The sequence below is a fragment of the Doryrhamphus excisus genome, chromosome 10 (assembly GCF_030265055.1).
Source record: "Doryrhamphus excisus isolate RoL2022-K1 chromosome 10, RoL_Dexc_1.0, whole genome shotgun sequence".
Lineage (NCBI taxonomy): Eukaryota > Metazoa > Chordata > Actinopteri > Syngnathiformes > Syngnathidae > Doryrhamphus > Doryrhamphus excisus.
The window spans coordinates 7,510,699-7,536,593 of record NC_080475.1 but is presented as its reverse complement, the minus strand read 5'-3'; the positions used below and the strand labels follow the sequence as shown (position 1 = coordinate 7,536,593).

At 42.5% G+C, this 25,895-nt stretch overlaps 3 protein-coding genes and 1 long non-coding RNA gene across 14 annotated transcripts; 1 reads left to right on the top strand and 3 right to left on the bottom strand.

Moving 5' to 3' along the window:
- Positions 1-3,078: 3,078 nt before the first annotated feature.
- Positions 3,079-4,471, bottom strand: LOC131136799 (uncharacterized). The gene is made up of 6 exons (XM_058084051.1): positions 4,363-4,471; positions 3,980-4,291; positions 3,707-3,830; positions 3,496-3,614; positions 3,348-3,394; positions 3,079-3,243 (listed from the first exon to the last, which is right to left on the bottom strand). The coding sequence occupies exons 1-6, from the start codon at positions 4,394-4,396 to the stop codon at positions 3,079-3,081; spliced, it is 801 nt and encodes a 266-aa protein (XP_057940034.1). The 5' UTR covers positions 4,397-4,471.
- Positions 4,472-5,073: 602 nt separating this feature from the next.
- On the bottom strand, positions 5,074-18,014 carry LOC131136589 (zinc finger protein 335-like). Of its 10 annotated transcripts, none has more exons than XM_058083632.1 (28): positions 17,850-18,014; positions 16,533-16,726; positions 16,169-16,445; positions 16,001-16,078; positions 14,450-15,580; positions 14,191-14,373; positions 13,560-13,727; positions 13,221-13,479; positions 12,852-13,029; positions 12,652-12,764; positions 12,546-12,564; positions 12,287-12,403; positions 12,063-12,139; positions 11,735-11,895; positions 11,432-11,652; positions 11,237-11,336; positions 10,970-11,058; positions 10,619-10,884; positions 10,388-10,502; positions 10,062-10,259; positions 9,843-9,985; positions 9,194-9,333; positions 9,002-9,099; positions 7,864-7,950; positions 7,701-7,784; positions 7,558-7,617; positions 7,401-7,491; positions 5,074-5,634 (listed from the first exon to the last, which is right to left on the bottom strand). In XM_058083632.1, the coding sequence occupies exons 2-28, from the start codon at positions 16,722-16,724 to the stop codon at positions 5,516-5,518; spliced, it is 4,764 nt and encodes a 1,587-aa protein (XP_057939615.1). In that variant the 5' UTR covers positions 16,725-16,726; positions 17,850-18,014; the 3' UTR covers positions 5,074-5,515. The 10 variants fall into 10 exon arrangements, with proteins under 10 accessions (XP_057939615.1, XP_057939617.1, XP_057939619.1 ...); XM_058083634.1 differs by having other exon boundaries at positions 5,074-5,631; XM_058083636.1 differs by having other exon boundaries at positions 7,873-7,950.
- On the top strand, positions 17,861-23,365 carry LOC131136593 (uncharacterized). Of its 2 annotated transcripts, none has more exons than XR_009131768.1 (3): positions 17,861-18,031; positions 19,226-20,671; positions 22,118-23,365. It is a non-coding gene; the product is annotated as an uncharacterized LOC131136593 (long non-coding RNA). The 2 variants fall into 2 exon arrangements; XR_009131767.1 differs by having other exon boundaries at positions 21,222-23,365.
- On the bottom strand, positions 18,437-22,763 carry LOC131136590 (matrix metalloproteinase-9-like). Its single transcript, XM_058083643.1, has 13 exons — positions 22,493-22,763; positions 22,064-22,302; positions 21,810-21,958; positions 21,252-21,380; positions 21,001-21,174; positions 20,724-20,897; positions 20,479-20,652; positions 20,248-20,403; positions 19,621-19,795; positions 19,403-19,542; positions 19,173-19,323; positions 18,959-19,062; positions 18,437-18,844 (listed from the first exon to the last, which is right to left on the bottom strand). The coding sequence occupies exons 1-13, from the start codon at positions 22,628-22,630 to the stop codon at positions 18,735-18,737; spliced, it is 2,013 nt and encodes a 670-aa protein (XP_057939626.1). The 5' UTR covers positions 22,631-22,763; the 3' UTR covers positions 18,437-18,734.
- Positions 23,366-25,895: the final 2,530 nt, after the last annotated feature.

The window sequence follows — 25,895 nt, the reverse complement described above, 5'->3', positions numbered from 1 at the left end:
ATGGAAATAACAGTCCAAGTCCCTATTTAAAGTTTTTTTTTACATCTGCATTAATTGCAGTGGCTTCAGCCAAACTTCAGATTTTTTTTAAAAAGACTCCATCCCTCCTTGGCTCCAAATTCATTCATTCATTTTCTACCGCTTATCCTGACGAGGGTCGCGGGGGGTTTTCTCTTTGGGCGAGAGGCGGGGTACATCCCGGACTGGTCTAACTCTAACCCTAACCCTGCTAATCCAAGTTCATCATTTTATAAGGCTAATAGATTTTTATAAAACTCATCTAAAAACCGAAACTAAAACTAATATCTCTTACCATGCTGTTAACTACTCCCTTCAGAAAGCAGCACAAACCGGTTCTAACAAGGATATAAAAGAGTGGGAGGCCCCGACGCACAACTATCTGAGAGTGTGTAGTTTAAGACAAAGACGCCTCACAGGCCGTCACCTGGCAGCTGCTCTAAATAGTAGCCGTCAAACACCAGGGTCGGTATCAACAGTGAAGCGGCGACTTCAGGATGCTGGACTTCATGGCAGGATTGCCAAGAAAAAGCTGTTTCTCAGACTGGCCAAAAACATTTCCAAGTGATCCCAAACTTTTGAGCGGAAGCGTAATCAGTCAGAGGTTGTCATCCTCTGCATTGCACTGCCGTGGTAACCAAAAATCCCCAAATAAGCAGCAAAGTGAGGATGACTTTCTCCCTTGTCTGTTGAAATGAGAGTGACAGCTGCTTCGCGTATGCAGGCTGGAAGTATGTGCTGTTGGGTGAAAGAGCCTCCTTTCATAGCTGGCCCACAATGTGATGCTAACCTGCCGCTGGCCCTCCGCTCTGTGGCTGCCGACTGTCCGTGTCAACACTGCCGAGCTTGGATTGGTGTCATCGCCCATTTTCCTCCCTTGAACGCTAATGACACTGGCTAGAAATCTGTCTGTGTGTGTTCTGTTATTCATGGCCTTGTGGGGACACATTTAGGTACGTTAAATCATGGGCACCTCTTTCATGGCCCAAAAATGGCTCTCAGTACTCTGTAAGGACATTTTCAGCAACCCACAAACAAAAAGGCAAAAACTGCCAAGCTTCACTGAGGCTGGATGGTTGGTCCAACCAATGAAATCAAGAATATAAATGCCCGCTTTGGAGACTCGGGAGAGGTGAGTCATGACCTCACGGCATAGCATGTGGCGTGTATTTTCCCCTTATTCTGAACCTGAACTTAAACAGATGTAGAGCTCTCTGACGTCAACTCCTCCCAAATAAAAGCAATGATGTCTGCTTACCTTAGCTGCAAACCTGCAAAACACTAATAAATTCAATCTCCCGCTGGCCCTGAATCAGCTAGTGTTTAACATCTCCTCCTGCCATTTGACATAACAAGCAGATCTAAGAAGATGTATCTTCCGGAACAGTGAAAAGTATTTTGCTCACTTATCGACCATAAAAGGAAGACGCAGCTCTCAGTACGATGCAGTCACTGTCAAATATGACTTCAATTACAAAGAGATTTTGTAAATTATTGTTTGTTGGCACATTACAAGAAGGAAGATGAACTGGATTTGGTCAATTAAAAGCGCTAAAGCTCAAAACATTACTCAGCACTGGAACAGTTTATCTTCATCTCGAGTCTCTTTGTTGCACTGAAATGTCCCTCGGTCCTGTCAGTTCCATCACTTGGTCTTCAGCGATATATTTCATCATTTATGAAAGATTTCTCTAAAGAAAAGAGTCAACTAAAAATAAAATATTGACCGGCTCTCTGTGAAGCTGTCATCTGTATGGAGTCTTGAAAGGACAAACACTGACCTGAGAAAAGAGGACATGATCTGATAGCAGACCTGCTATCTCAACTTGGCAATGGGAGTGACATGCTGAAAGGTCTCAAAAGTAAAAGAAAAGCAGACACAACTTGAGCGACCTTCTTATCCTTTAATGTGTAAATATCCTGGAGAAGTTTACTCAAGCTCTTAAAAGTAAAAGTGTGTGTTTGTGATATATACAATGTATATGTATATATTAATGGTGTCTTTAGGCTGGAAATGACACACATTTCCATTTGGAAAATCATTCATATCTGGCAATTTTAACAAGACACAAACTTTTTCACCATTCTCAATGATCTCTGTAACATTGAACATAATATACAACATGATAAGATTAGGGCTGTCAAATGATTCAAATTTTCAATCAGATTAATTGCAGATTTTTAAGGCATTAATCATGATTAATCACCATTAACAACTCATTCTGAAATATGCCCATTTTACTGTATTTGATGAATAGAAAGATAAATGATGATGTACAGTACAGGCCAAACGTTTGGACACACCTCATTCAATGCGTTGTCTTTGTTTTCATGACTATTTACTTTGTACATTCTCACTGAAGGCATTAAAACTATGAATGAACACATGTGCAGTTATGTACTTAAAATAAGAGATAAGTGAAAACATGTTTTATATTGTAGTTTCTTCCAAATAGCCACCCTTTGCTCTGATTACTGCTTTGCACACTCTTGGCATTCTCTCGACGAGCTTCAAGAGGTAGTCACCTGAAATGGTTTTCACTTCACCGGTGTGCCTTATCAGGGTTAATTAGTGGAATTTCTTGCTTTATCAATGGGATAGGGACCATCAGTTGTGTTGTGCAGAAGTCAAGGTTACTACACAGCCGACAGCCCTATTGGACAACTGTTAAAATTCATATTATGGCAAGAACCGATCAGCTAACTAAAGAAAAATGAGTGGCCATCATTACTTTTAGAAATGAAGGTCAGTCAGTCTGGAAAATTGCAAAAGCTTTAAATGTGTCCCCAAATAGTCATGAAAATAAAGACAACGCATTGAATGAGAAGGTGTGTCCAAACTTATGGCCTGTACTATCATATCATCATGTATTAAGAGCTCCAAATGAATTGACTATGCCATCGATCCATTATCTAACACTTGCCTCTTGAATTTGCAAATAGCCTTTTCCCACCAGAATCAGTAGATCTACTCAGGGTTTTTTAACACGGGTATTGCAGCAAAAAACGTGTAGTGACCACATTTCCACCTAATTTATTACAAACTGCACCCCTGCTCTTTCACTGGTGGAGTGCTAGTATGGAGTACTCCACACCACCATCATGCTTTGGCCTCCCGTGGGAGTGAGAGCCTCTTGTCTTTGGTATATTCACATTGGCGTACAGCTTAGCAGGGTCGTCCTGATGACAAAAATCCACGGTACTGTAGATCACACCAGTCGTCTCCTAGAAGCAGAAACACTCTGTCACCAAACATGGTCCTTTTTCTTAAAACAGAAGTGCAACAAAAGTGTGTCACTGAGGTCTCATGTCTCCTTTTCGACACCTACTGTGGCCTCTTGTTTGGGTGACTCATGCAGACATTTTCCATACTTGTCTAGAAAGAAATGATTCCATTTAGAAAAACTGTACCATCCACAAAATGACAATGACAATCTGGATTTGAATGATTTACACACGAAAAATCTCCATGTTTACCTAAATCTTTGGATTTAATCTTGACTCTGAAGCAAATGGCTCCAATCACCGAGGCAACAACAAGGATGATGCTCACGGATACAACAAGAGCTACTAGTGGACCAAAAGTCCAGACAGCTCTGGAAAGGAGACAAGGATCACTATTGTGTCCCGGCATCACAGAGTGACAGAGTGAGCATATTAGAAGTTCATTAATGAGTGAAACCAGTACCTGGGAGAATCGCTGTCCTCTCGTGCTACTTGTGAACTAGTCAACACTGGACTTGTTGGCGCATTGGGGTACTGAACAGTTTTTGACAGCGAGACGTAGGATTGGCTGTGGTCAGCTGAAGCATCTGCATATTGAAAGGTTTTCTGCTTAAAATTACGGTATGGATTAAAGTTGCATTAAGTCATGAGTGTTGGTTCTGTCGACTGTCATCATTAGCATTTGAAAAAGAGGGATATTTCCCTAAAACTAAGGAACATGAAAACAAAGACTTACCAGACACGCGAAAAAAATAATCTGTGTACATGTAGCTGGGAGCACCCAGCACAGCACACCTATAGTAGCCTCCATCAGGAATCTGAACCCTTGATATTGTGAAGACAATCCAACTGTTTGTCTCAATCGTAGTCACTCTTCCTCTTAAGAAATCGTTGGTGTATCCTGTACTGTCCAGAAGAGTCTGACACCCGCTGGTATAAACCTTACAGCAGGACTTGATGTGTTGGTTATAAACCGATGGGAAGTCAAGTCTCAGAAAAATGTTGCCAAACTCCTCAACAGTCTGCAGGGCACTCAATCCAGGGATATCTGTAAACCCCCCCCCCCAAAAAATGTTTACACACAGGAAATAGTTTAGTGATTTTTTTTTTTTGCCTTACCTAACAAGAGAAGAAGGACAAAGAACAAATTCATTTTCAAATAATTATTCAGGGTGGATGAGCACTTTTGCAAATAAAAAGAGGAAGGTCTTCATCTAGCAGCTTCGGCAGGCAAATGTGTTCCTTGATGCAATTTTGTCATCGGGAATGCTGCCATAACTTCCCTTTTCACGTTTACTGAACTGAAATTGGGCATCCAAATTTTCAACATTGTGTGTTATGACAGTAGATTTGGCAGCAACCATTAGTCCCTTTGATGTTACAAACTGTATATATTGTACACAGTGAATTCCTGCGTATTTGCGATTCAGCATGCTGATTTCAGCAAAAATAACAATTATATACTGTTTCCCTTGGCCATTTTGGCCAGACAAAAAAATGTGGTGACCCCTAATATACCCGGTAGTACATTTAACACTGTACTACACTTCATGTATGTGGTTATTTGTATGGGCCGATCTCACTCATAGATTATTGTATCGGCAGCATAAAACTGAGATCAGATTATTATCATACATGTTTTCTAACATTCTCCTGGTCTCCCAAAAATCGACTACTGGCTCCCGATGGACGGGTTGGTGACCCCGATATAAAGCCCATCCATCCGAATCTTCCCAATGTCCTGACTGTATGGCCAAATGCTAATCACTGGCATAAAGCATCTATCATAAAAAAGTGTCAAACCTACACAATGATAAACACACAAAGGAATCTAAAGAAAGTGTTTTATTTGGTGTTAGCTATTAGCTTATTAAACACTTCAGATTCACCAGAAGACAAATGCAAAAATGGTATGTACATATTCATTTTCAATAAGCATAATTTTGCTATTCTCACAAAATGAAAACATTCATAAATGCTCTGTATAATTCCAAATTCAACCTAAATACATTTTCCCCAGATAACATTGTCTTGCAAATCAAAACAGCTGAGGCACGTAAAGCTGATTTCAGAGATGAGGCTGACTCAAACTGCACTTCAATGAACTGCCGGATGAGGAAAAGAAGAGACAAGTGCAAAAAACGAGCAAACCAGAGTTGCAGTATAGAGACAGTTAATGCATAACTCAAATTGAGGTCATGCTCCTTTTCATAGTGGCTTGTGTTTGCATTATGTTGGCATTATTTCGTAGCCGATTGTGGGCCGCCTTCAATTAGTCAGTGAAAGTAATGACGTCGTAGTGGATGCCCTGCTGCTGGAGCTTCTCCAGCTGCTCAGGTGTTGCTTTCCTGTAGACGGTCTGGGCCTGTGCCATCGCTGCATCTGCTACTGCTGAAACAGAGATTGACACATACTGATTGTATGACACTTTCATTTGTTGAAAAGGTGTTCTAATTGTGTGAATGCTGAAGAACATACAAAATGTTGGTTATTTTTTATTCCACCCAATTTTTACGATCAACACTACAAGAGTAAGAATAATAAACAATTCCAAAACTTCTAAATTTCTGCAGAAACAAATTCTCTTTGATCTTGAATCAATCAATCAAACTGTATTTGTAGAGCACTTTTCATACACAAAATGTAGCACAATGTGCTTTACATATTACAACAACAAAAAAAGTTTTTACTGAATGTATTTACTAGTTCTATAGTTGCCAACCCAGTCCACCTCCAGTTAAGTTGAGTTAATTAAAATGCTTCAGGCCATCTATGTCTCCTGATATTCCATATTTTGCCCGCCAAAAATTCTCCCCAAAATGAATGGAATTTCCACAAACACACCAACCAATTCAAACCATTCTAGCATCAAAAGATCCAGCCTAACATTCCAAAAAATGTCCTCCAATTGCACATGTTCCATACAGCATTCCAGTTCAGCTTCAGTTCCTCAGTATCCACACCCAATTTCTACATAATTGTCCTCTCAGTTTATTGCAAGTTGTAATAGGGTACACCAACCCTACTCTGGCCCCAAAACCCTAAGCCTTAACCTAACAATAACCCGGGATATTTGTTGTTGGGCTTGGATAGCTCAATGCAGCAGCATCTCATTTCTCATCTTTTGACTTTGTAAGAGCAAGCCATGGTTTATTATTGTTAAAACATCCAGATTTTTGCAATTGGTGACTAATGGCCTGCTTGCTAAAAGACCCGCAGGCATAAAAAGACAACCATGTAAATGTCTCCGAGTTAGGTCTCCCACTTTGACATCTTTCAGAGCAGGTTAGTTGGCCTCACCTTCCTTTGATCCCAATGTTCCAGCAGCTACAATACGTGAGATGGTAAAGTTGCATCAAAGTTGCAACGTTGCTTATCCAGGATAGCTAACTGCAAGACTTTGTGACACAGAATACCGCAGGACTCTTTGAGAAGTTTGGTATATCAGCAGACTTTATGGATCATGATCCATAAACATGGACCAGCCGAGATGACTTTCTCAAAAGGAGTGGAAGTCATCAAGAACATTAAAGTGACAAATGACCATGCCAAGCCTGGTGCAAGAGTGCTGGTATTGGTGGCCGATAGTATGGGACATCCAAAAATACCACTCTTTGAGTTCATACGCAGTAAGTCAGGGGTCAGCTCCACTTTTCAATTAGCTTGCCAAAGACTTTATTCGTTCATTATAAACTCCTACACCCACAAAATTAGAACAGACAGACAGAATACTTTATTGATCCCTTTAGGATTCCCTCAAGGAAATTGGCAAGTGGGTTCGGCAGTCGTCTGGAAGTACGGTACTTAGGAGCACATCGAGTGTGACATGTCACAGCGGAGTGGTCGTGCTCGGAAGCGGGCCATTGGTGGAATAAATTATAACAGACTGTTTTGGCAGGAAGCAATAAATCTAACGGCATACAGCTGGAAAAGGTGCAGATTCTGTAAGAAAGGATTTTTCAGGATTTTTTTTTTAACTTTCAGGCCTGTAAAGGTGATCGTTTTCACTGGGCGGTCAAGAGACAGCGAATGTGTGATAAACGGTCCACTTGCAGTGTCAAAACAACAGCAGTGGACTGTATCGTAAATGTAAATATAGCAAGTGCAGCAGAGGCCTGTGAACATAATCATGCAAACCATCCAATAAGAGAGCAGACCTGTGACGGCAGAGTGGGCTGCGGCCTCCATATCTTGCTCCTCCGAACTAGCAGGCAGGTACTGGATCTGACTGTCATGGCTTACTGTGATCTGAATGACAAATGCAAGTTTCAACAGCCGCACTTTCTAATACTTGTTGTGTTTGAGGTGTCTCACGTGTTGCTCTTGCAGAAAGACTCCTTCATGCTCATATTGAACGATGTGCCCATCTGACATCTGAGTGACATTTAGTAGATCCACCATCAACCTCACATTCTTCATGCATCACTCAGCTACGGTAGTAAGTCCAGCATGCTCACCTGTATGTGATTGCTGTCTGCTACTACAACATACTCCTGCGGGATTAAGTGCGGCACTCCATCCTGTGAGATGATATACTGGACCTGAACACAGGTGTTCTAAGTCAGTCATTTAGACAACAAGGTTTTAGTCAGGTGGTAGAATTTCAGAAAAGCGTCAAACCTCAGTGACCTGGTTGTCTCCTGTCATAAGGTGCTGGACTGTATGTCCATCTATGGTGGTTATCTGCTGAATGTATGTGCCCTCCTCCTGCCCAATGCAAAGACGGAATGTGTCAAGCAATGTATGTATTTTGTAGCTAAATGCAGTGTTTCCCATAGGTGTCTTCAAATATTCGATGATTTGATTTGGACGAGTCTGAACCTGACTGTCCAATTGTATGAAAATGTCATGTGTTCAAGATTATACAATTCTGACTACACTGGGGAGCCTACAGCTACTACATTTTTACACAGAAGGTCTTTGTTATACAAATACACAAACAAATGTACAAATAAACTAGCTGCAGTTACACAATCCAAAGGAGCCGAAGGAAGCGCTACATTGACCATCATCATCGAATGATTATTTGGTCATCATGGCTACTGAAAATCCTCCAGTGTAGAAGTATTTTGAAAAAGTTAAAGATGAACCCAAGAAAACAAGGCGCAACTTGTATCAGCCGTTTCTTACATATCACAACTACCAACATGGTGTATCATTTAAAACGAGTAAGGCTGTGACACCAACTTCATTTGATGTGAATTTCAATTCAAGAAATTATACTGCTAGCAGAGTTTTGTCAAGTTGTTGTTTTTCAAGCCATGTTGTTCCATTTTTATGTGCACTTCCAGCAGCCGATGTGTGATATGTAAGTGATTCATTTTAGATTGTTCAACCTGTTGGAGCAATATGTGCTTTCATATGAGTCTCCAAAAATACCAGGGAAAAAAAACGATTTGATTAAATTCGTCGATACTAACTTTTTGGAAAAACGCTAAATATAGTGACAAAGTTGGCAAATCAAATATTTTATTGTTTTTTTTATTTTTTGAGGGATCGGTGCAAAGTTGGCAAAATTGATGCCTCAGGCTACGTCTTCTTATTCTCTGGCAGAGCAGTTGTGTGTGAGGTGTGTCAAGAAGCAGAGTTATGTCTGGAGCTGTCAAGACAGCTACATTCACAGACAGCTCCATTATAATGTGTTTATGGGGTCGTCCCAAAACTATTTGTGGCGGTCAAAATGTACTCACGGCGAGCTCCCACAAAAAAAGAAAAGCATACAAAACAAATATTCTTGTGGTTAGGGTTAAGTTCCCACCTGGTTTGATAGATACTGATCTTGGGCTACAATTATGTGCTCTTGACTGAGAGCCTGCAGACGGTCTGGACTGATGACCGTCTGATGGGCCTGCAGGGCTGTAACAGACAAACACGATTACTCCTTGGCTTTACTTTAAATGTGTTGCTTGTTTTCATTTTTTTATCATTAAGAAAGACGTAGGTCGCTTACACTGTAATGTAGTCAGAGCCTCGTCATCACTGTTGACTATGATGGTCTGCTGGGATGTGAGGGTGTGGCTCTTACGAGTGGGGTGCTCCTGGTTGTGGAGACGCTCCATGTGAAACTTCAGGTGGCCATTGCGATTGAAGCTGGTTAGAAAAGCATCAGCTATTCAACTCACAGGGTACATTTAAAGTACACATGCATCACAAAAAGAGTACAACAGTCTCTACTGCCTTGAAGAGTACAATATATTTTGCTTAAATACAGTGACTGTAATAGAGGTAAAGAGACAACTTCAGAATTGATCATTATCCAATTAACATTAAAATATACGAATGGAAATATGATCATGCAAATTGGGATAGATAATTAGTGATTTGTGAGAGGTTAGATTTTTTTCTAGTAGACATTTTTGTGATGCAAATGTATGATGCTTTTGAACGCGTATTGTTTTGAGAAGCCAAGCTCTTTACTTAAGTGTCCCCAGCAACTAGCTGGAACTACTTTCCTCAGGACCCAAATCCCAGCAGAACTGGGCTCAGGACACCGAGTGGGGAGTGAGTGGCTGTTGGCGAGCTTCACTTTTGTGGGTGTCACACACCTTCATGTCAAAAAATCCCAACTATCCCTTTAAGCTTAAAACCGTTGTTCCTACCTTTGGCCACAAAGCTTGCAAGAAAATGGCTTTTCTTTGGTGTGGGTCAGCAAGTGTCTGCGCAGGTCTTTCTTGTTCTTGGAGGCAAAGCTGCAAATGGAACACTTGTGCGGTCGCAGGTAGGAATGCAGCTCCATGTGAACCTAAAGCAAACAAACGGGCATCATGTAAGATTTGCTTTTTATTTTAGAAAGCTTTATGTTTATTTGTAGAGCTCACCTTGACCTCAGGCCAGGAGTTTGAGGTGAAGTCACAGTCAGGGCACTTGAAGATGTTAGGACCCAAGTGCGCCCTCTTGTGGTTCTCCATGTCAGAACGGCCTTGGAACGACTCCATGCATATGCGACAGCAGAACCGCTTGGTGTTGACACCAAGTGAGCTCATAGCAGGAGGAGAGGTGGGAGCTTCACTGCTCAGCTGAAAGTACATGAAAAAAACCTTAAAGAGCACATTACATTACACACAGCTATTCAGCAATCTAACGTTATTAGATCCGCTGTGGCGACTCCGGAAGGGAAAAAAAAAGACGAAAGAAACAAACAAACCTCCACCTGTTGCAAAACTCTTTCAGGCAGTCCAGGAGCAAGGTAGAACTTTTCACTTTTCAGGTTCTGTGCTTCGGAATCCTCCGCAGGCTGAGAGGGGTCGTTCTTCTCTTTACTGCAGGAGGTTAAATTTGACAGTTGATGCTGGCCATATGAAAAAATGCCCTTCGTCCAGTGACTACAAAATTTAGAGATGAATGAAGGGTGCATGAACAGTTAGCACTACCACACCTGCGGTCAGAGCTTTGGACTACTTCTGCCACTTGCTCCACCATATTGAACTCCCCTTCGTCCTCATAGGTTTCTATAGCAATCTGAGCCAGCTCTCCTGTCCCAGAGGTGGTTGCCTCATAGGCCTCCTGCAGAACGGTCTCGCCGCTCTCGGACACATGGACGGTTACAACTTTCTGGGCTTGGCCCGGGACTGTGGGCATTGCACTCCACTCTCCCTCCAAAGCTTTCACCTCTGCACTGCCATCTGACTTCAGCACCGCCACCTAAGTTGACAATCATCAACGGTGTTTGTTGAGCTCTTGTTGAACTCTTTCCAAAATACTTTACTATATGAGCAGTTGCACCAACTTGTAAGGAGTTCCCAACCAATTCCCGAGCGTTGCTCATATTTAACAGCAGGCTCAGGGCATTTTGGGAGGAGAGATCACCGGATTCACCTGGGGAGTGGACGAAGACAATTAAATTCAGTTTGTCTTCAAGGGAGTGTACTACTATTGAATAAAAAAAGACAATCCACCCATCCATTTTCCATACCGCTTAAAATATTTAACATTTATTTCTGATTCAATAAAATGCAAGTTCCAAATGAAAATATGTTTTGGAAGTACGTCTAACCTTGTTCATAGATGATGGTGGTATTTCCGAGTGCGTCCTGTGCCACTGAGGCATTTCCCATTCCCTGAATGGTGTGAAGAGTTATGGGATCCACTGAAACCTGACATGTGACCAAAACAAGAAAAACATTGTCAATGTTCCCACCATTATCAAGCTAAAAATGTGCATCAATTGTAAATGACAGCATAGACTAACAATATTGGGCAAGGCTTGTGTTCCTTCCTCATGTTGCTTTTTAAGCGCCTCCATTTGCTGGAGGGTGAAAAAAGGCTTGCGTCGTCTCTTGGTCGGCTCCGTGGGGTGAGAGACGGACCACTCTTCAAAAGCTTCCGGATGGCGACACTGTATGTGTAATCTCAGATTCTTCCTGTGCTTTGTGACGAAGTGACACATATCGCAGGAGAAAGGTTTCTCTCCTATGGAGGACACATTTAGAGCACCGTCCAAACAGTTACAAAGTGGATTAATAACAGTTTTTAAAACACACCACATCCTGACCTGTGTGTTTAATGGCCAGATGGGACACTAAGAACTCTTCTTTGGAAGTGGAGTATTTACAGTAGTCGCATTTGAAGGGTCGGTCGATGGTGTGAGACAGCTGATGGTTCAGCAGCAGCTTCTTGTTGTCACAGGTGTAATCACAAAACTCACACTTGAACCTGAAAATTCACAAACTGGTTTACTCTGCATATTTAACTGAAGGATCAATGCAGATTGTTGCTTGGCAGCTACTGTATCAACAGAGCTTTATTAGAAGTAGAGGATTGTGATAAGAGATGCACTTAAATTAAAACAACAAAGAGAAAAACAATTTTGTATTACTGACTTGCTGTCTCCCACAGTCTGAATGTGGGTAAGGAGGTGCATTTTGAATGTATACCGCTTCTTGAAGGATTTGCCACACTGAAAACAAAAAAGAAGAACACTTAGCATTTCTATTCTATTTTGGAGCAAAAAAGGCACCATGACCAAATGACCAGGCACCAAACAACATTCACATGCTCAAAACCATCATAAAAAGAGATGCGATTTGTTTCCTTGTTCTCAGACCTTATCACACATGTGTGGTTTCTCTGCACTGTGGGTCTTCAAGTGCTGCGTGAGCCTCTTCTGCATGGGGTAGACCTTGTGACACACAGGACACGGGAACTCGGATAGTGTCATCACCTGCAAAATTTTTACAGAATGCAACACATTTGACTAAATAAGTGGTTCAAAGCAGACTGCAGCCATTGTACTTAAGCATGATGGTACATTGTTACCATTTTAATATAAATGTCATCTGGCAATGAAATAAAACTGAACTTACCATTACTTTGTTTTTTTTCCTAATAGACGGCAAGATGATAAATGCAGTTAGAATTTGTGAAACCTAGTTGCACATGTTTTCATGTATGGTGGACTTAGGGGCCTACTTGTCTTTGCTGTGAACTGCTGAGTGACGAACAACATCTTTTCTGTAGACACTCGAGTAATCGCACTTCTCACACTTGAAAGGCTTCGTACCTTCATGATTGAACATGTGCTCCTGCAGAACAAACACACGGGACAATGCACAGCTGTACATACCGTATAATCTCAGCAGAGTGTGCAATGAGCTTTTATGAGAAAAGACCTTGAGAGAGGACCAGCGCTTGCAGCGATAGTTGCACTGGAGGCATTTAAAAAGTTCTGGGTCGTTGCCCTCATGGGACTCCACGTGGAAGCGCAGATCGTCTTGAGTGAGGAAGCGAGAGCCGCAAATATAACAACTGTGAGGTCTCAAGAGCGGTTTGAGGGATTTGTAGTACTGACTAAAAGTAAAAGAAAAAACAAAATTGTGAATGCTTATGAATGCTATAAGACAGTATTTGTCAGTTTACTACGTCTACTACTACTACACTTACTGAACTAGATAAAGATGTGGCATTTGTAGACTAAAACTGGAGTAAAAACCCCAGAAAAACAAAAGCGCTTTAACAGAACACACTAAGTTGACATTTACTTGCGACTGAAATGCTTCTTGTACTTCTTGCGTAGAAAGCACTTGGAGGGCCGACCTCGTTTTCGCTCAAAGAACTCTTCTGGCTGTGAGTTGGACGATGGGTCTTTGTTCTCCGAGTCGGACTGGCTTACTGCTGCCTCTGCTCTGTCCCCATCAGTCACCAGAGCGGGGCCATCATTATCTAAGCCAGATGAGCTTGCCTCATCGGCAGCGCTTGGATCTTCGTTCATTCTTGGCTTCTTTACTAAACTCTCTGCCTCTATGAAAGAGACCAACAGAGATACACAGTGAGAGCTTTCTTGAGCAGGCTGGTTATTGTACCAATCTTTTAAAACTGACCACCTTTGCTGTTGTAGCCTTCTTCCAGAAGGCTGTATTTCCTCGGGCGGCCAATTTTACGTCTAGGACGAGCTTGAGAGGAGGAGGAAATAGGAGGAGTCGTTTTTTTAATACTGGATGGGAACCTTCCTTCGCAGTCTTCTTCACCTGGGTTGTAGTCACTATCCCCTGAGGATTTAATGAGCATAGGTAAATATGGCTCTACAGCGCTATGTGGAGTTTGCATTTTCTCCCCAAGCTTGTATGGGATTTCTCCGGGTACTCCAGCTTCCTCTTGCATCCCAAAGGCATGCCAATTTCCCTGCGGGAATCCCAAGGGGATTAACAAAGTATTCTGTCTGTCTATGTTAGGTCCATTGGAGACTAAATTGTCTGTAGATGTGAATGTAAGTGTGAATGGTTGTTTGTCTATACTATGTGTCCTGTGATGGACTGGTAACCTGTCCAGGGTGGACCCCAGCCTCTTGGTCAAAGCCAGCTAGGATAGGCTTCAGCTTACCCATGACCCGAATGAGGACAAGTGGATAAAAAGTGGATGCATGGCTTTTTGTTCTGTATGTAATGGACAATTCACAATCTAATTAAAATGTGTAAGTGATCATAGATAGGCAAGTGAGGGTTCTTCACGCACCTTCAGAATTATCAAGAGCACCAGCATCAGGAACATCATCGTCCTCCTCCTCTGGCTGAACAGACCTGGATATCGCTGCCTGTGCGGCCTTCCTTTGTCCAGCTTCCTCCTGTTCTGCCTGGCCATGGGCCAGCGCAGCACTTTTGGGAGGTCGTCCACGTTTGCGCTTTGTTTGCAAATCCCCTTAGCAGCAAAAATATACAAGATAAACAGAATAAAGTGACATGACCGTTGATCATAGCTGACCATGCTAACATACTTGTAGGTTTAAAGTGTTTGTCCCTCATGTGGTTAATGAGTGTGTCCTTAGAGGCACTCTTATATGGACACATCTTGCACTTGTACTGCTGCACAATCACAACTTCCATCATCTCCTCCAACTCAGCCAGGTTGGGTGGCCTGTCTGCAGAGCCTTCTGCCACGACTGATGCATCAATTTCCTGGCCCACTTTAGCGTCGTCCTGAGGCTGCTGGGAGCTCCGAGCCTCATCTCGGCTGGCTGGGCAATGTGGGACCACCTCTGGTTCCGGGTTGGAGTTGTAGGTGCCACTGCTGCTAATGTATGGCCCTGGCTGGCTCTCACTGCACTCCAGTGCCTCGGGGACCCCCCTTGAATCTGCTGTGTCGACTACATGGTGGTCTGATGAGGAGCTGTCATCAGTATAAAGCGATTCATCAGGGCCATTGCTATTCTCCGTGTAACAGGAACGCTGGGGCTGCTGTTCTGAGTGCTGCGGTTGATCGGGATCCTGGTTCTGCTCATCATCATCATCATCCCCATTCCTTGCCTGATACTGAGAACACCCAGGCTGCTCAGAATCTGCAGCTGCAACACACTCGGCGCCATATTCAACAGCATACTGCCGGCTTGTCTTGATCCTGTGATCTGCACTGCTGTCGATGTAGGAACGTGAATGATGTGGCTGCACTCCATCATCCACAGTGCACAGATACCCATCACTGCATTCCACAACATAATGCTCCCGGCTGGTGGGGTTCGAATCAGCCCTGCTGCATTCCACATATCCGGGCAGGTCATGGTCACTGTTCTCTCCACTGTAGTCAGGGAAGCCTGACTGGGAGCGCGTCTGGTCAGGTTCTTCGCCTGAACACTCCACGTAAGATGATGTTGACTCCCCAGTTTGGTCTGGACCATCTGCACTGCAGTCCATATACTGAGAGGGGTGAGAGTGTTGGGGCTGATCAGGCTGATTGCTGCTGTCTTCTGGGTAACCAGAGTGTCCAGGCTGATCGTCTGGTTGGTCTGGCTCCAAGTTACACTGCAGGTGTCCCTGGTCCAGACAGGTGGATGTGGGACCCTCAGCAGGTGCTTCTACGGCAATGCGATTAGACAGAGCTGAGGATGACATATGGGCTCCCACAGGAGCACCTAAAGCATAGACAGACATGTTGACTGATTGTACACATTTAAACACATAAATTAATTGTTCATCAGTGAAAAAATGCTGCTGGAAATGAAACCTTTATTTATATGTATGTAAAACGGGCACTCAGAACAAGCAGAGTGATACAAGTGATGCTGTTGTAGACCACCACAACATAATCCTCTGGACATCTTCTGGATTTTCAAAAGCAATTTGAAATACAATGATACAGGGTTACAAGATTGGTCCCAATTGAACATGTGACAATAACAATTTTTATTTCGCCCATGTCAACCTGTAGAGTTAAATATATGTAAATATTCCAAATCAAAATGAATGCTTTGTTCTGTTATCAAAAATATATTTAGTGAAGGAATGACATGTATATGGTTGGATACAATGAATGAATTAGCATTAAAACGTACCATCATCTGGGCCTTGTAGTATGAAATATTGGGTCGGTTCTGCATCCCTATCTTCTGCACTTGTCACTGCAATGCAACCTTTTGGAAAAGTAGCAGACAAGCAGTTTTGTTTCTTAGCAATCAAAAGCAAGGCTGCTCTTTCTGTGACATAATAGGATGGAGCAATACCATTCATGATGTCAGGCCCTATGGTGGACTCAATGATCTTGTCTATGGCAGAGCCCAGGTCTGATGAGGTAGAGGCAGTCGAGTCAGAAACCATCATGGCACCTTCCGACACAGCACTGGAGTGGACAACCACTTGGGCTGACTCTGACACTAGAACTGATTGAGTCACTGTGGACACACTGGACACACTGGTGGACTGGGCCACCGACGACGAGTCTGGGAGGTTAACTGATGACACTCTGACATCTGTACTAGAGCTGGTCTCTGGGATGAAGACCTTGAGATGCAGGAAAAATAATGACAATAGTAATGAGACAGCATGAGTTCCCTTTAACATTTGTTGATATCATTAGACTTATCGTACCACCAGTCCCTCTGAGCTCTGTCCCACGTGGCAGTCTGACTCTGGTGCTTGTGCATGAGTAGAGGCAGCATCACTGCTGTCTGCAGACATAACCTCAGATGACTCCATGCCCATGCCGCTTTCAGACGGCTCCTCCATCCCTGAGGTGCCTGCATCACTGCTGCTTTCCACCTCATTCTCCTCTGGATCCATGACTGGCCACAGCAAAAAGGAAAGGAAACAAAATAAATCATAAGCTCTGCATAACTGAAGTCATAGCATCTTCAAGCATGCCTTTGAATTACAGCATTGTGTTAAACGACTACCAGCATTCTGGGAGATTTCATGTTAATCATCTTGTTCTTATATTGAGCATTAGGGGAAACAAATGTTTTATTTCAACAATGTTTGGATAAAACATGTATCGTGTATACAAAACAACACATATACTTGCACAATCTAATGAGTCACTACATTAGTTGTATTACAATGTACGCCTTTTTGAAGATAGTCATGATATCAGAATGATATCAGCCCTGGAAATCTACCACATTTTTCATTGCCATTATATTTGTCCAAACAAATGTACCTTTAGTTGTACCAGGCATTGAAATGTAAAGGAAACTAACCGAAGAAACGAGGGTGCTGTAATATTGTTTCCATTAAAAATAATAAATATATATACTACGACTACACTCTCCACATTCATCGATTATTCGGTAGGCGGTGGAATAAGCTTCTGGTCTTGTTTAAATTATATCGCTCATTTTATGTCAGTGATGTTGTGAGTTCAACGTACATCAGCAGTAACCCAACGATAGCCTACTAGACACATATGTGTGCAGCTTTAATGTCGGTCGACACAAGACAGGCAAGGTACCACTAAAGCGCTAACAGCGACGGGACGTTAAAGACACTTGAAGTTGTCAACATGGCTCGCCTCTGCTTTTATTTAGCAACATTTGTGGACAGTGACAGCCATTGTTGTCGGCTGTGTTAAATAAACAAGCTACAATATTAATTTGTAATCATATACGTCAGGTTGGGAGCTTTCATAGTTGATATCAATAACAGAACTAAACCAAGTAACAATTATGTAGCCACGCGTTTCAAATCAACGTGTATGTTAGCATGTGGTATCTTGGGGCCTAGCTGCCCTTGATCCTGCCTGTGAAGCGTCGCCATTTTGCAACAGGCGGGCCTCTTTTACATCAGGCATTCTCAAAGCTCTACTGGGGACCTCGAGGGCCTCCGGTTGCGCCGGACCGCCCTAACGATGTCCCTGAAGAAAATAAAATATCTCAACCACATTGCGAGTGTCCATTATTTTTCTCTTACCTTGTATTTCCTCGGAGAACCGTATGCGTTAGCGTCGATAAGCTAAATAGCGCTGGCATTGGTCGGAGACATTTGTAGCTTCATTCTCGTCGGGCGCCATGAGAATCTCCTCACTTCCTGTTCGCCTGACCGGGTCTTATTTATTGTGTTTGTTTGAACTGGGGAGGATCGTCGACACTAACGTATGCTTTTAAATTTGGTTATTTTCTGATTGTTTTTCATATAACCGTTTGAATAATTTGTGACCAGTATTTTGTCGTGATACATGGAATAACCGAATGGACTATTGTCTTTAGTGGAAGGCGAATCACGCATGTTTGTGCGGAGGAATATATACAGGCGCTATCCTTCAAGTCAGCATAAGTCTGAGGTCTAATTTTAGAAACAAATATATCTATTTAAAGTTTCCAAGCTGCCATTTATACGACCTACCTACGTTTGCTTACACATTTATTACCTTCTCATTGCGGTTGGTGGGTAATACGATGTTGTGATTCTTTACGGTTGTGGATAAATACTGGCGACCATAAAGCGAAAAGACAATCTACAGAGCTCTGTGACTGAATGTTTATTGCATGTAAAGTATACATGTAGATTGTAAAAACACAACAGATACCAAAACAATGAAATGCTGTTTACAAGTCTGCACCAGTCAGATAATTAATGTATAAATTATTCAGAAACTTTGGAATTTGATCCAGATGTTAGTTTGTTTTTTAGCATGATTAACATGCTATAAAGGCCAATGTGTGCATCACATCAACAATGCCCTATCAACAATACAATTTCTCATCAGGCATAAATGCTGATTTACACGCTCCCTAATTCCTGCACAGGCAGGACATAGGTTTGTCAACATATCAACAGAATAGTCCTCACAAGGGTTCAAGAATCGGAACACTTGAGGAGGTCGTATTTGACATAACCAACACGATCCACCTGCTTGCCGGACGTCATGCGCCAGTAGAAACGGTCCCAGTAGAAATAGATGTACCCTAAAGCAGAAATACACAACAGTTACAGTATATAGAGTTGCTGTGTACCACAAACATTTAGGGAATTTGTCAAGTCTCTGCTAATATACAACTGTAACAGACAATAGCATTTACCCTTGAACTGGAACACATCATGGGGGTCATTGGGAACACCACCAAAAGCAGTGTGCGTATATCGGGGGTAGCCCCTTTCAACATACTGGGTCTTCACATCAAACCTGTAGACAAAAATAATGGAATCCAATATTAAGATTGAGTAACCCTGACTTCTTCTTCTTCTCTGACTTCTAATTTGTTTGATACAACTAATGAATTTATTTGAACTCACCTCCAGTATTTCTCCCCACTGAAAAGCAGGACTTTGCTTTTCCCTCTCTGCAGTGCTCCCTCCACCTTCTCCAGGATGTTGGGGAGGCCGAGCTTCTCTATGCTGCGGGGGCCCAGAACATTCTGTCCTGAATAAACCCAGAATTGGCGCCCTGGAAAGACACCCTACTGCTTGTTAAGTTGTCACTATGGATTTGCATGTGCCTTGTACAATGCATGAAGCTCACTTACCAGAGAAGAAGTACAATTTCTTGGTGAGAATGTCTTCAAAGGCAGCATCAATGACTGCTGGCAGTGCTGGCCAATGCTCAGAAATTCTGAACGCACCTTTGACCTCCCCGTTATCGCTGGTGGATTTCTTCCAGTAATACCTAATGACAGAACATCACTATATTTGACTTCCTTGTTTCTTGTCTTATCAGTCTTTAATCAGTCAGTTTTTCTCTTACCCGCCACTAAAGAAGTATAGATTGTTACTGATAACAGTGATGGTGTCAAATTTGTTAACTTTGCAGGCATCATTGGTTGGATCCACAGGTTTTAGGGTGGTAGTGGGTTCATGTTCAAATGGTGTTGTGGTAGGTGTGTCAGTCGGAGGTATCGGGTCTGGGCCTTCTCTGCGTCCTGAACAAAGTATTTATATTTAGATCTTTGGAGATAATACAGGATTCATTCATTCATTCATTCATTTTCTACCGCTTATCCTCACGTGGGGGGATCATGGGGGCGCTGGAGCCTATCCCAGCTATCTTTGGGCGAGAGGTGGGTTACACCCTAGACTGGTCGCCAGCCAATCCCAGGCACATATAGACAAACAACCATTCCCACCCCACTCACATTCATACCCATGGACAATTTGTAGTCGCCAATTAACCTAGCATGCATGTTTTTGGAATGTGGGAGAAAGCCGGAGTCCCCGGAGAAAACCCACGCATGCACGGGGAGAACATGCAAACTCCACATGGGATTGAACTCCGGTCTCCTAGCTGTGTGGCCTGCATGCTATCCACTCATCCGTCGTGCTAATGCAGAATTGTGTGTGATAAAGGTTTTTGAAGGATTTTTTTGCGTCATACCATATAGATACTGAATGCCTGCAATATCGTCTCTATGCAGGGAGAAGTTCTCCATATAGCTGTACATGGGGTACATCAGTGCATCTCGAATATTGGAGTGATCCAGACCGAGGGCGTGTCCAAACTCATGCGCGGCCACCAAGAAGAGGCTATAACCTGCATCACAATCAGATCATTAATGAATAAGCAGGTCAAATAACTTAACACTTTGATTTGTCTTTTAATTCTCACCGTCATCACGACAGAAGCCCCATTTGTTGTCCTCATCATAGCTGCTGGTGGTAGCACACCACAGTTTGCCATCATTGCGACCCTCACTGGTGCACGAATCGTACCGCTGACCCAGGAAAGTGAATGGGAAGTGGCACGGCTCTCCTTCAGAATTTCCACCAGATACAGCAGTGTCTGATCAGACAAAGACATGGTAAGAAAATAGAATCTCATCGAATGCATGCATAATTTTTCCTCTTACTTACCTCTACTGGGACAGAGTCCATATTTCTTGTCCTTATCAAAGTTGTCTGTGGTGGAACACCAGCGATATCCATCATTGCGGCCCTCTGTGGTACAACCGTTGTACTCCGTCCCCAGGAACACAAATGGGAAGACACACGGGGCTGCATTGGCGTTTCCACCAAAAGTGTATAGCACTGTCAGGTAGAGAATTAAGGTTCAGTGATATGGGATACCGCCCCTTTGTATTGCTGACCTTTCACGCAGGATTTCCTGAAGAGAACATTTTGTCACACTTACGTTCACTTGGACAGAAGCCGTATTTTCCGTCCCTGTTGAAATCAGCAGTGGTGGCGCACCATGGAAGGTTATCTGAGCGGCCATCGGTGGTACATGCTGTGTATGATTTGCCCTCAAAAGTGAAGGGGAAATGGCAAATGGCACCCTCTGAATTCCCAAAATGAGTCTTCACAACTGTTTGTGACAGGAGAAGTTAAAACAGGCCTTGCTGCAATTCACAGAGATGAGCAGCAGAGGGAGACAAACGCTACCTGGTCCTTTTCCCAGCGTCCAGTTTTCGTCATCATCAAAGTGGGCATCCCCTTGGAGTCCCTCACCGGGTGGATATGCATGGGCCAAAAGACCATCCTTTCCATCAAACGGGTATGGGTCTCCATGGTCTGAAAAATACCATCAAGCAGTGTAGATGACACAAATATAAAGGGAACGTCATTATGGCCGCACGGTGGATGAGTGCTTAGAATGTAGGCCACACAGTCAGGAGATTGGGAAGACCTGGCTTCGATTCTCCACTTGGGCATCTCTGTGTGGAGTTTGCATGTTCTCCCCGTGCGTGTGTTTTCTCCGGGTACTCCGGTGTCCGCCCACATTCTAAAAACTTGCATGTTAGCTTCATTTGTGACTCTAAATTGTCCATAGGTATGAATGTGAGTGTGAATGGTTGTTAGCCCCAAAGTCAGCTGGGATAGGCTCCAGCATAGCCCCACTACCCTACTGAGTATAAGCGCCATAGAAAATGGATGGATGGAATGTCATAATGACATCAGTGTGATGAAAAATAGACTAGACGACATTCTGAAAACACATACCGCCTTTTCCAAAGGATATCATGATATCCGCCGTCCCTTCAAAGAGGCGGGTAAACGTCAAAGGCGTCACATCACTCCACACCTTCAAAGCTCTGGCAAAAGCATCATCAGTCAGAGAGATGTCCAAGTCTGGAGAGTAGTTGACAATCCTGTGGAGGAGAGCGCCATAGCATAGCATAGCCATAGGCATAGCCTTGTTAAATATTTTGTTTCTCTGACAAATATGGCTTATGCACACAGTAATCTTTACTCGCCTGTATGTGACATCATTATGTTGCCATTTAAGGTCTCCCTCGAATGTTTTATAGTTGGCCACATCAGGCACCCCACAGCGAGGCCGCTTCATTATCTCCAAAGTTGCTGAATCCAGCTCACCCGTCTCCTCCAGACCCATCTGTTTCTGCATCTTCTTCAGAGCCTTGGAGGTGGACACCATAGACTGGAAACCGCTGCGTTGCAAGATCTCCATGTAGCCAAACTTCTTCAGGTAACTCTGCACATCAGAAATAACTTTAGGTTGAAGACAATCAGTCATCTCTTTACAACATTTAGTTTGGACAGAAAGTAAATCCACACCCCCACTGTAATCAAGCACACAATCTTTCTTTTTTGACACCGGGTAATTACTTCTCTGGGCAGCTATGACACTATTGAGATAAAAGTACACCATCTGTTCTACTCACTTCTGCCAACTGTATATCAGTCAAGTTTTTGATGATGTCTCCTGGAAATGTGACATGGACTGACTTCAGGGGAAGACTCCATCCATCCTGTGTGCTCAGCCCCCAAAGCAGACACACAAACAAAGCACAGGATCTCATTATGGAGCCCGCCTGTTAGCAAACAGGATAAAAAAAGTAATCACCCAGTGAAAAAGTTTTGTAAAAGTGGAATCCGTCTTTGTTTTGAGCGGTGTCTCTTGTTGTCTTCTTGCAATATGTGTCTTTGCTAAGCATTGTGGTCCTTTTTATGCAACTTGATGTCTTAGTCACTTAACCTCATACCCGCCCTCTACCAACCTCAACCCTCCCACTCTCATCACAACAAGTAGTATCCGTTTAATGGATTCAGGGGGTTTCCAAAATATTCCCAGTTTGACCCAACAACAAATGAGTGGTCTAAATAAAATATGTGAGTGCATATGTAAATGTGGAAAATGATTGGCTGCATTCATGTAAGTTGTGCATACTACCTATGTCATGTATTTTTGTATACAGAAGTGTATAAGAGTAAGTGTGTAAGTGTGTAAGTGTGTAAGAGAAGTGTACAGTTGACATTGTCTGAACAATATGTAAACGTAACTTGTTAGTAATGCAAATAAATAAAAAGATATCCGGTTTCCTCCCACATTCCAAAGACAGGTTAATTGCCGACTCCAAATAGTCGATAGGTGTGAATGTGAGTGTGAATGGTTGTTTGTCTGTATGTGCCCTGTCCAGGGTGTACGCCGCCTCTCGCCCGAAGACAACTGAGATATGCTCCAGGAAGAATGGTTGGATGGATGGATAAACATTATTAGAGCGGCGATTTCGCCCACTGCAGAGTGCATACAAAGACATCAGGTTTGTGCCGCCAACTTAATAGGAGTTGATACGGTGATACGGTTGATACGGTGATTTATCTTTTTAAAATGTCTGCTTTTAACATACATCCAGAATCGGGTCCAGAAGCAGAGACTGTACAGTCCGAAGTTTCTCAAGAGAAGAGGTTACGTCTCTCAATGGTAAGTAGCATAAGCATTTTAATGTTCTACATCATAAATAATGTGTTTTGCGGGACTACCAGTGTGTAAAAAACCCGGGTAGAGCTATTAGCAACCCCGCTTCCTCTATGCTATAATGCTACACAGACAAGCGCTTTTGCTCCATGACTTCCACTAAATCAAGACAGGACACGGATAAACCGTTACTTACTGCTGGCCCTTCTGACTCTCCCACACCACCAAGCAACATTGGAAAGGCGTAGGGCTTCAGCAAGTTAGTGGGCCAGTCCAGCTGCATAGTGGCCCATATTTATACTGTTATTTTTTATACTCTTTATTCTGTATATTTTATATTTTCATTTTTAACAGACGTGTCTGCACCTACTTCACCAAAACAAATTCCTAGTATGTGTTTGATCATACCTGGCAATAAACAATTTCTCATTCTGATTCTGTTCACTAAACAGTCCAGTGGGAAATGCCCCTGACAGATGAAAATGCATTTATTTTGCTGGTAGGGAATCAGGAACTCCAACCACCTGTGCTTTTGTCTGTCTGCCTGTCTGATGGTGGCGTCTTTTGGAATTGGAAACAAATGAGGCATTTCTAGCAAGTAAACAGCGGAACGGCGCTTGGGGGAGGGCAGAAATTTTATATATAAGGAAGTCCGCCCCTCTGTGACATCACAAAGGAATGGTTTTACCACGCCTTTTCAAAGCGAGCGTTTCGAGCCATCGCAAAGCTTCCAAATCCGCAAACCTCACGATCTGTAACTTTGGCATCGTTTGGAATACAACATTCTAACTGTGTAGGTCAGTAAAGTGGAAAAAGCATAATATGGGTTACATTTTAAAGGGGTGAAAAACTACACTTCTGTTGTTTTATTTTCACCAGTTTTAATATTGTGTTTTTTGTGGTGTCCAAGAAGTAATATTAATTCTTTCTTTGCAACAAGAAGAAAGACTATTCAGAATTACAGACTTCATCGTCATTGATGCAACATCTCTGGCTTCATCTGTAGAATGACACAACCCATTACAAACAACTTGCTTCATACGGTAATGAGAATTGAGGACATGCTGTATTGTTGCACAAAAGAAGTGTCTTTATTTTATATAAACAACATGTGTTGACTATTGTGTTTATGCTCTAGCACGTGTTTGTGTGTGACAGTATGAGGAACTCAAGCAGTGTTTCCATCTTTATTGTTGGCATATTTTCTTCCTTAATGCTTTGGCTGCATTTCCATGTAAAGTCAACCTCTATTGTTTTACAATAGTCCAGAGTTCTCTTTCTTCGTCAATCTGCTGCTTCTTGTTTTCTTACAAAGCAGGTAAAAGGGAACATATAATTGTGAAAGTTGCATTTCATTTGAAGACATCACAGCACATCCTGGTTCTTTGCATCTTATGCCATTGACCTTATATAGTAAAGCAGATACACCTGCAATGTCCCAAGACAGAGGAGGCATGATCATTTGGAGATGTGGTTGGATGAGGGCGAGTTCCTTCCTCATATTTCAATTTCCTGCTGTGGTTGATGCATCATTCATTTTGACATATTGTGTAGGACGTCATTCATCCGACCTGTTTACTAAGTTAGTGTTGATGACTGAGAAATGTTGTCATCTGAACCTGTTCAGTACTTCTCTATTGTGATACACATTAATTACACAGTAATTGTACATGATTGAATTTAGTCCTGGATGAGTCATTTAGATTTTACACATCTTGGTCACACAAGCTATCTTTCTTTCGACACAGTTGTTCGACTATTTTAGGCTATTCCTGTTTACATTTGGCTCCCCAGGCCTGCTTTAAAAACATCTGGCTTTGATTTTACATGGCGTCAAAGACTTGATGAACACAGCTCCATACATTTTAATGAATACCACTATTCATCTGGCTTTAAACAATTAAAACATGTCTGGAACAGAACCTTAAAAAATACATCCTTCCTGAAATTGGCCTTACTTTTAACCGGTGTTGGGTAAGTTCATAGTTCTCGCAAACTAGTTCAAAGTTCAGTGTATACTATATGAATAGTTGACATTCACAGTTCACCATTTTAATTTTGAACTTGATTAATTTCTATTGTTTAGGTGAAAAGTGAGAAGACTGACCTGACTTGGGTCGTTTGCCTTTTCCTGGTGCATTTTTGGGATTGTCAAGGACTTGCAGATGCAGTATTTTCTCACACTAAATGGATGCTTCAACTCCAAATCCCTTTCATAAGGCTCTAAATAAATACTAGAACTGCACTTGGAAGAGTGGAAACTTCCTCCAAAATAGAAGGATTGTGTTCTGCATAAAAGTGCATCCATGAAGAAGAATGATCTGAAAACACTTTGGGTAATGATGCTTTCATCAAAACTCAAGAGTGGT

Bases quoted from the DNA above. Each gene is read 5' to 3' on its own strand.
- LOC131136799 (XM_058084051.1), bottom strand. From the start codon at position 4,396: ATGAATTTGTTCTTTGTCCTTCTTCTCTTGTTAG. The intron at 4,292-4,362 runs GTAAGGCAAAAA...GGGGGTTTACAG, and splicing joins TGTCCTTCTTCTCTTGTTAG to ATATCCCTGGATTGAGTGCC. The intron at 3,244-3,347 runs GTAGGTGTCGAA...TTCTGCTTCTAG, and splicing joins CACCCAAACAAGAGGCCACA to GAGACGACTGGTGTGATCTA.
- LOC131136589 (XM_058083632.1), bottom strand. From the start codon at position 16,724: ATGGATCCAGAGGAGAATGAGGTGGAAAGCAGCAGTGATGCAGGCACC. The intron at 11,059-11,236 runs GTTAGACGTACT...TCCACTCCCCAG, and splicing joins CACCATCATCTATGAACAAG to GTGAATCCGGTGATCTCTCC. The intron at 7,951-9,001 runs GTGGGAACTTAA...TGCATTGGGCAG, and splicing joins ATCAGTATCTATCAAACCAG to GAGGAGGGCACATACATTCA.
- LOC131136590 (XM_058083643.1), bottom strand. From the start codon at position 22,630: ATGAGATCCTGTGCTTTGTTTGTGTGTCTGCTTTGGGGGCTGAGCACA. The intron at 22,303-22,492 runs GTGAGTAGAACA...TCTGATGTGCAG, and splicing joins CTGATATACAGTTGGCAGAA to AGTTACCTGAAGAAGTTTGG. The intron at 19,324-19,402 runs GTAAGTGAGCTT...GTGTCTTTCCAG, and splicing joins GAAATTGTACTTCTTCTCTG to GGCGCCAATTCTGGGTTTAT.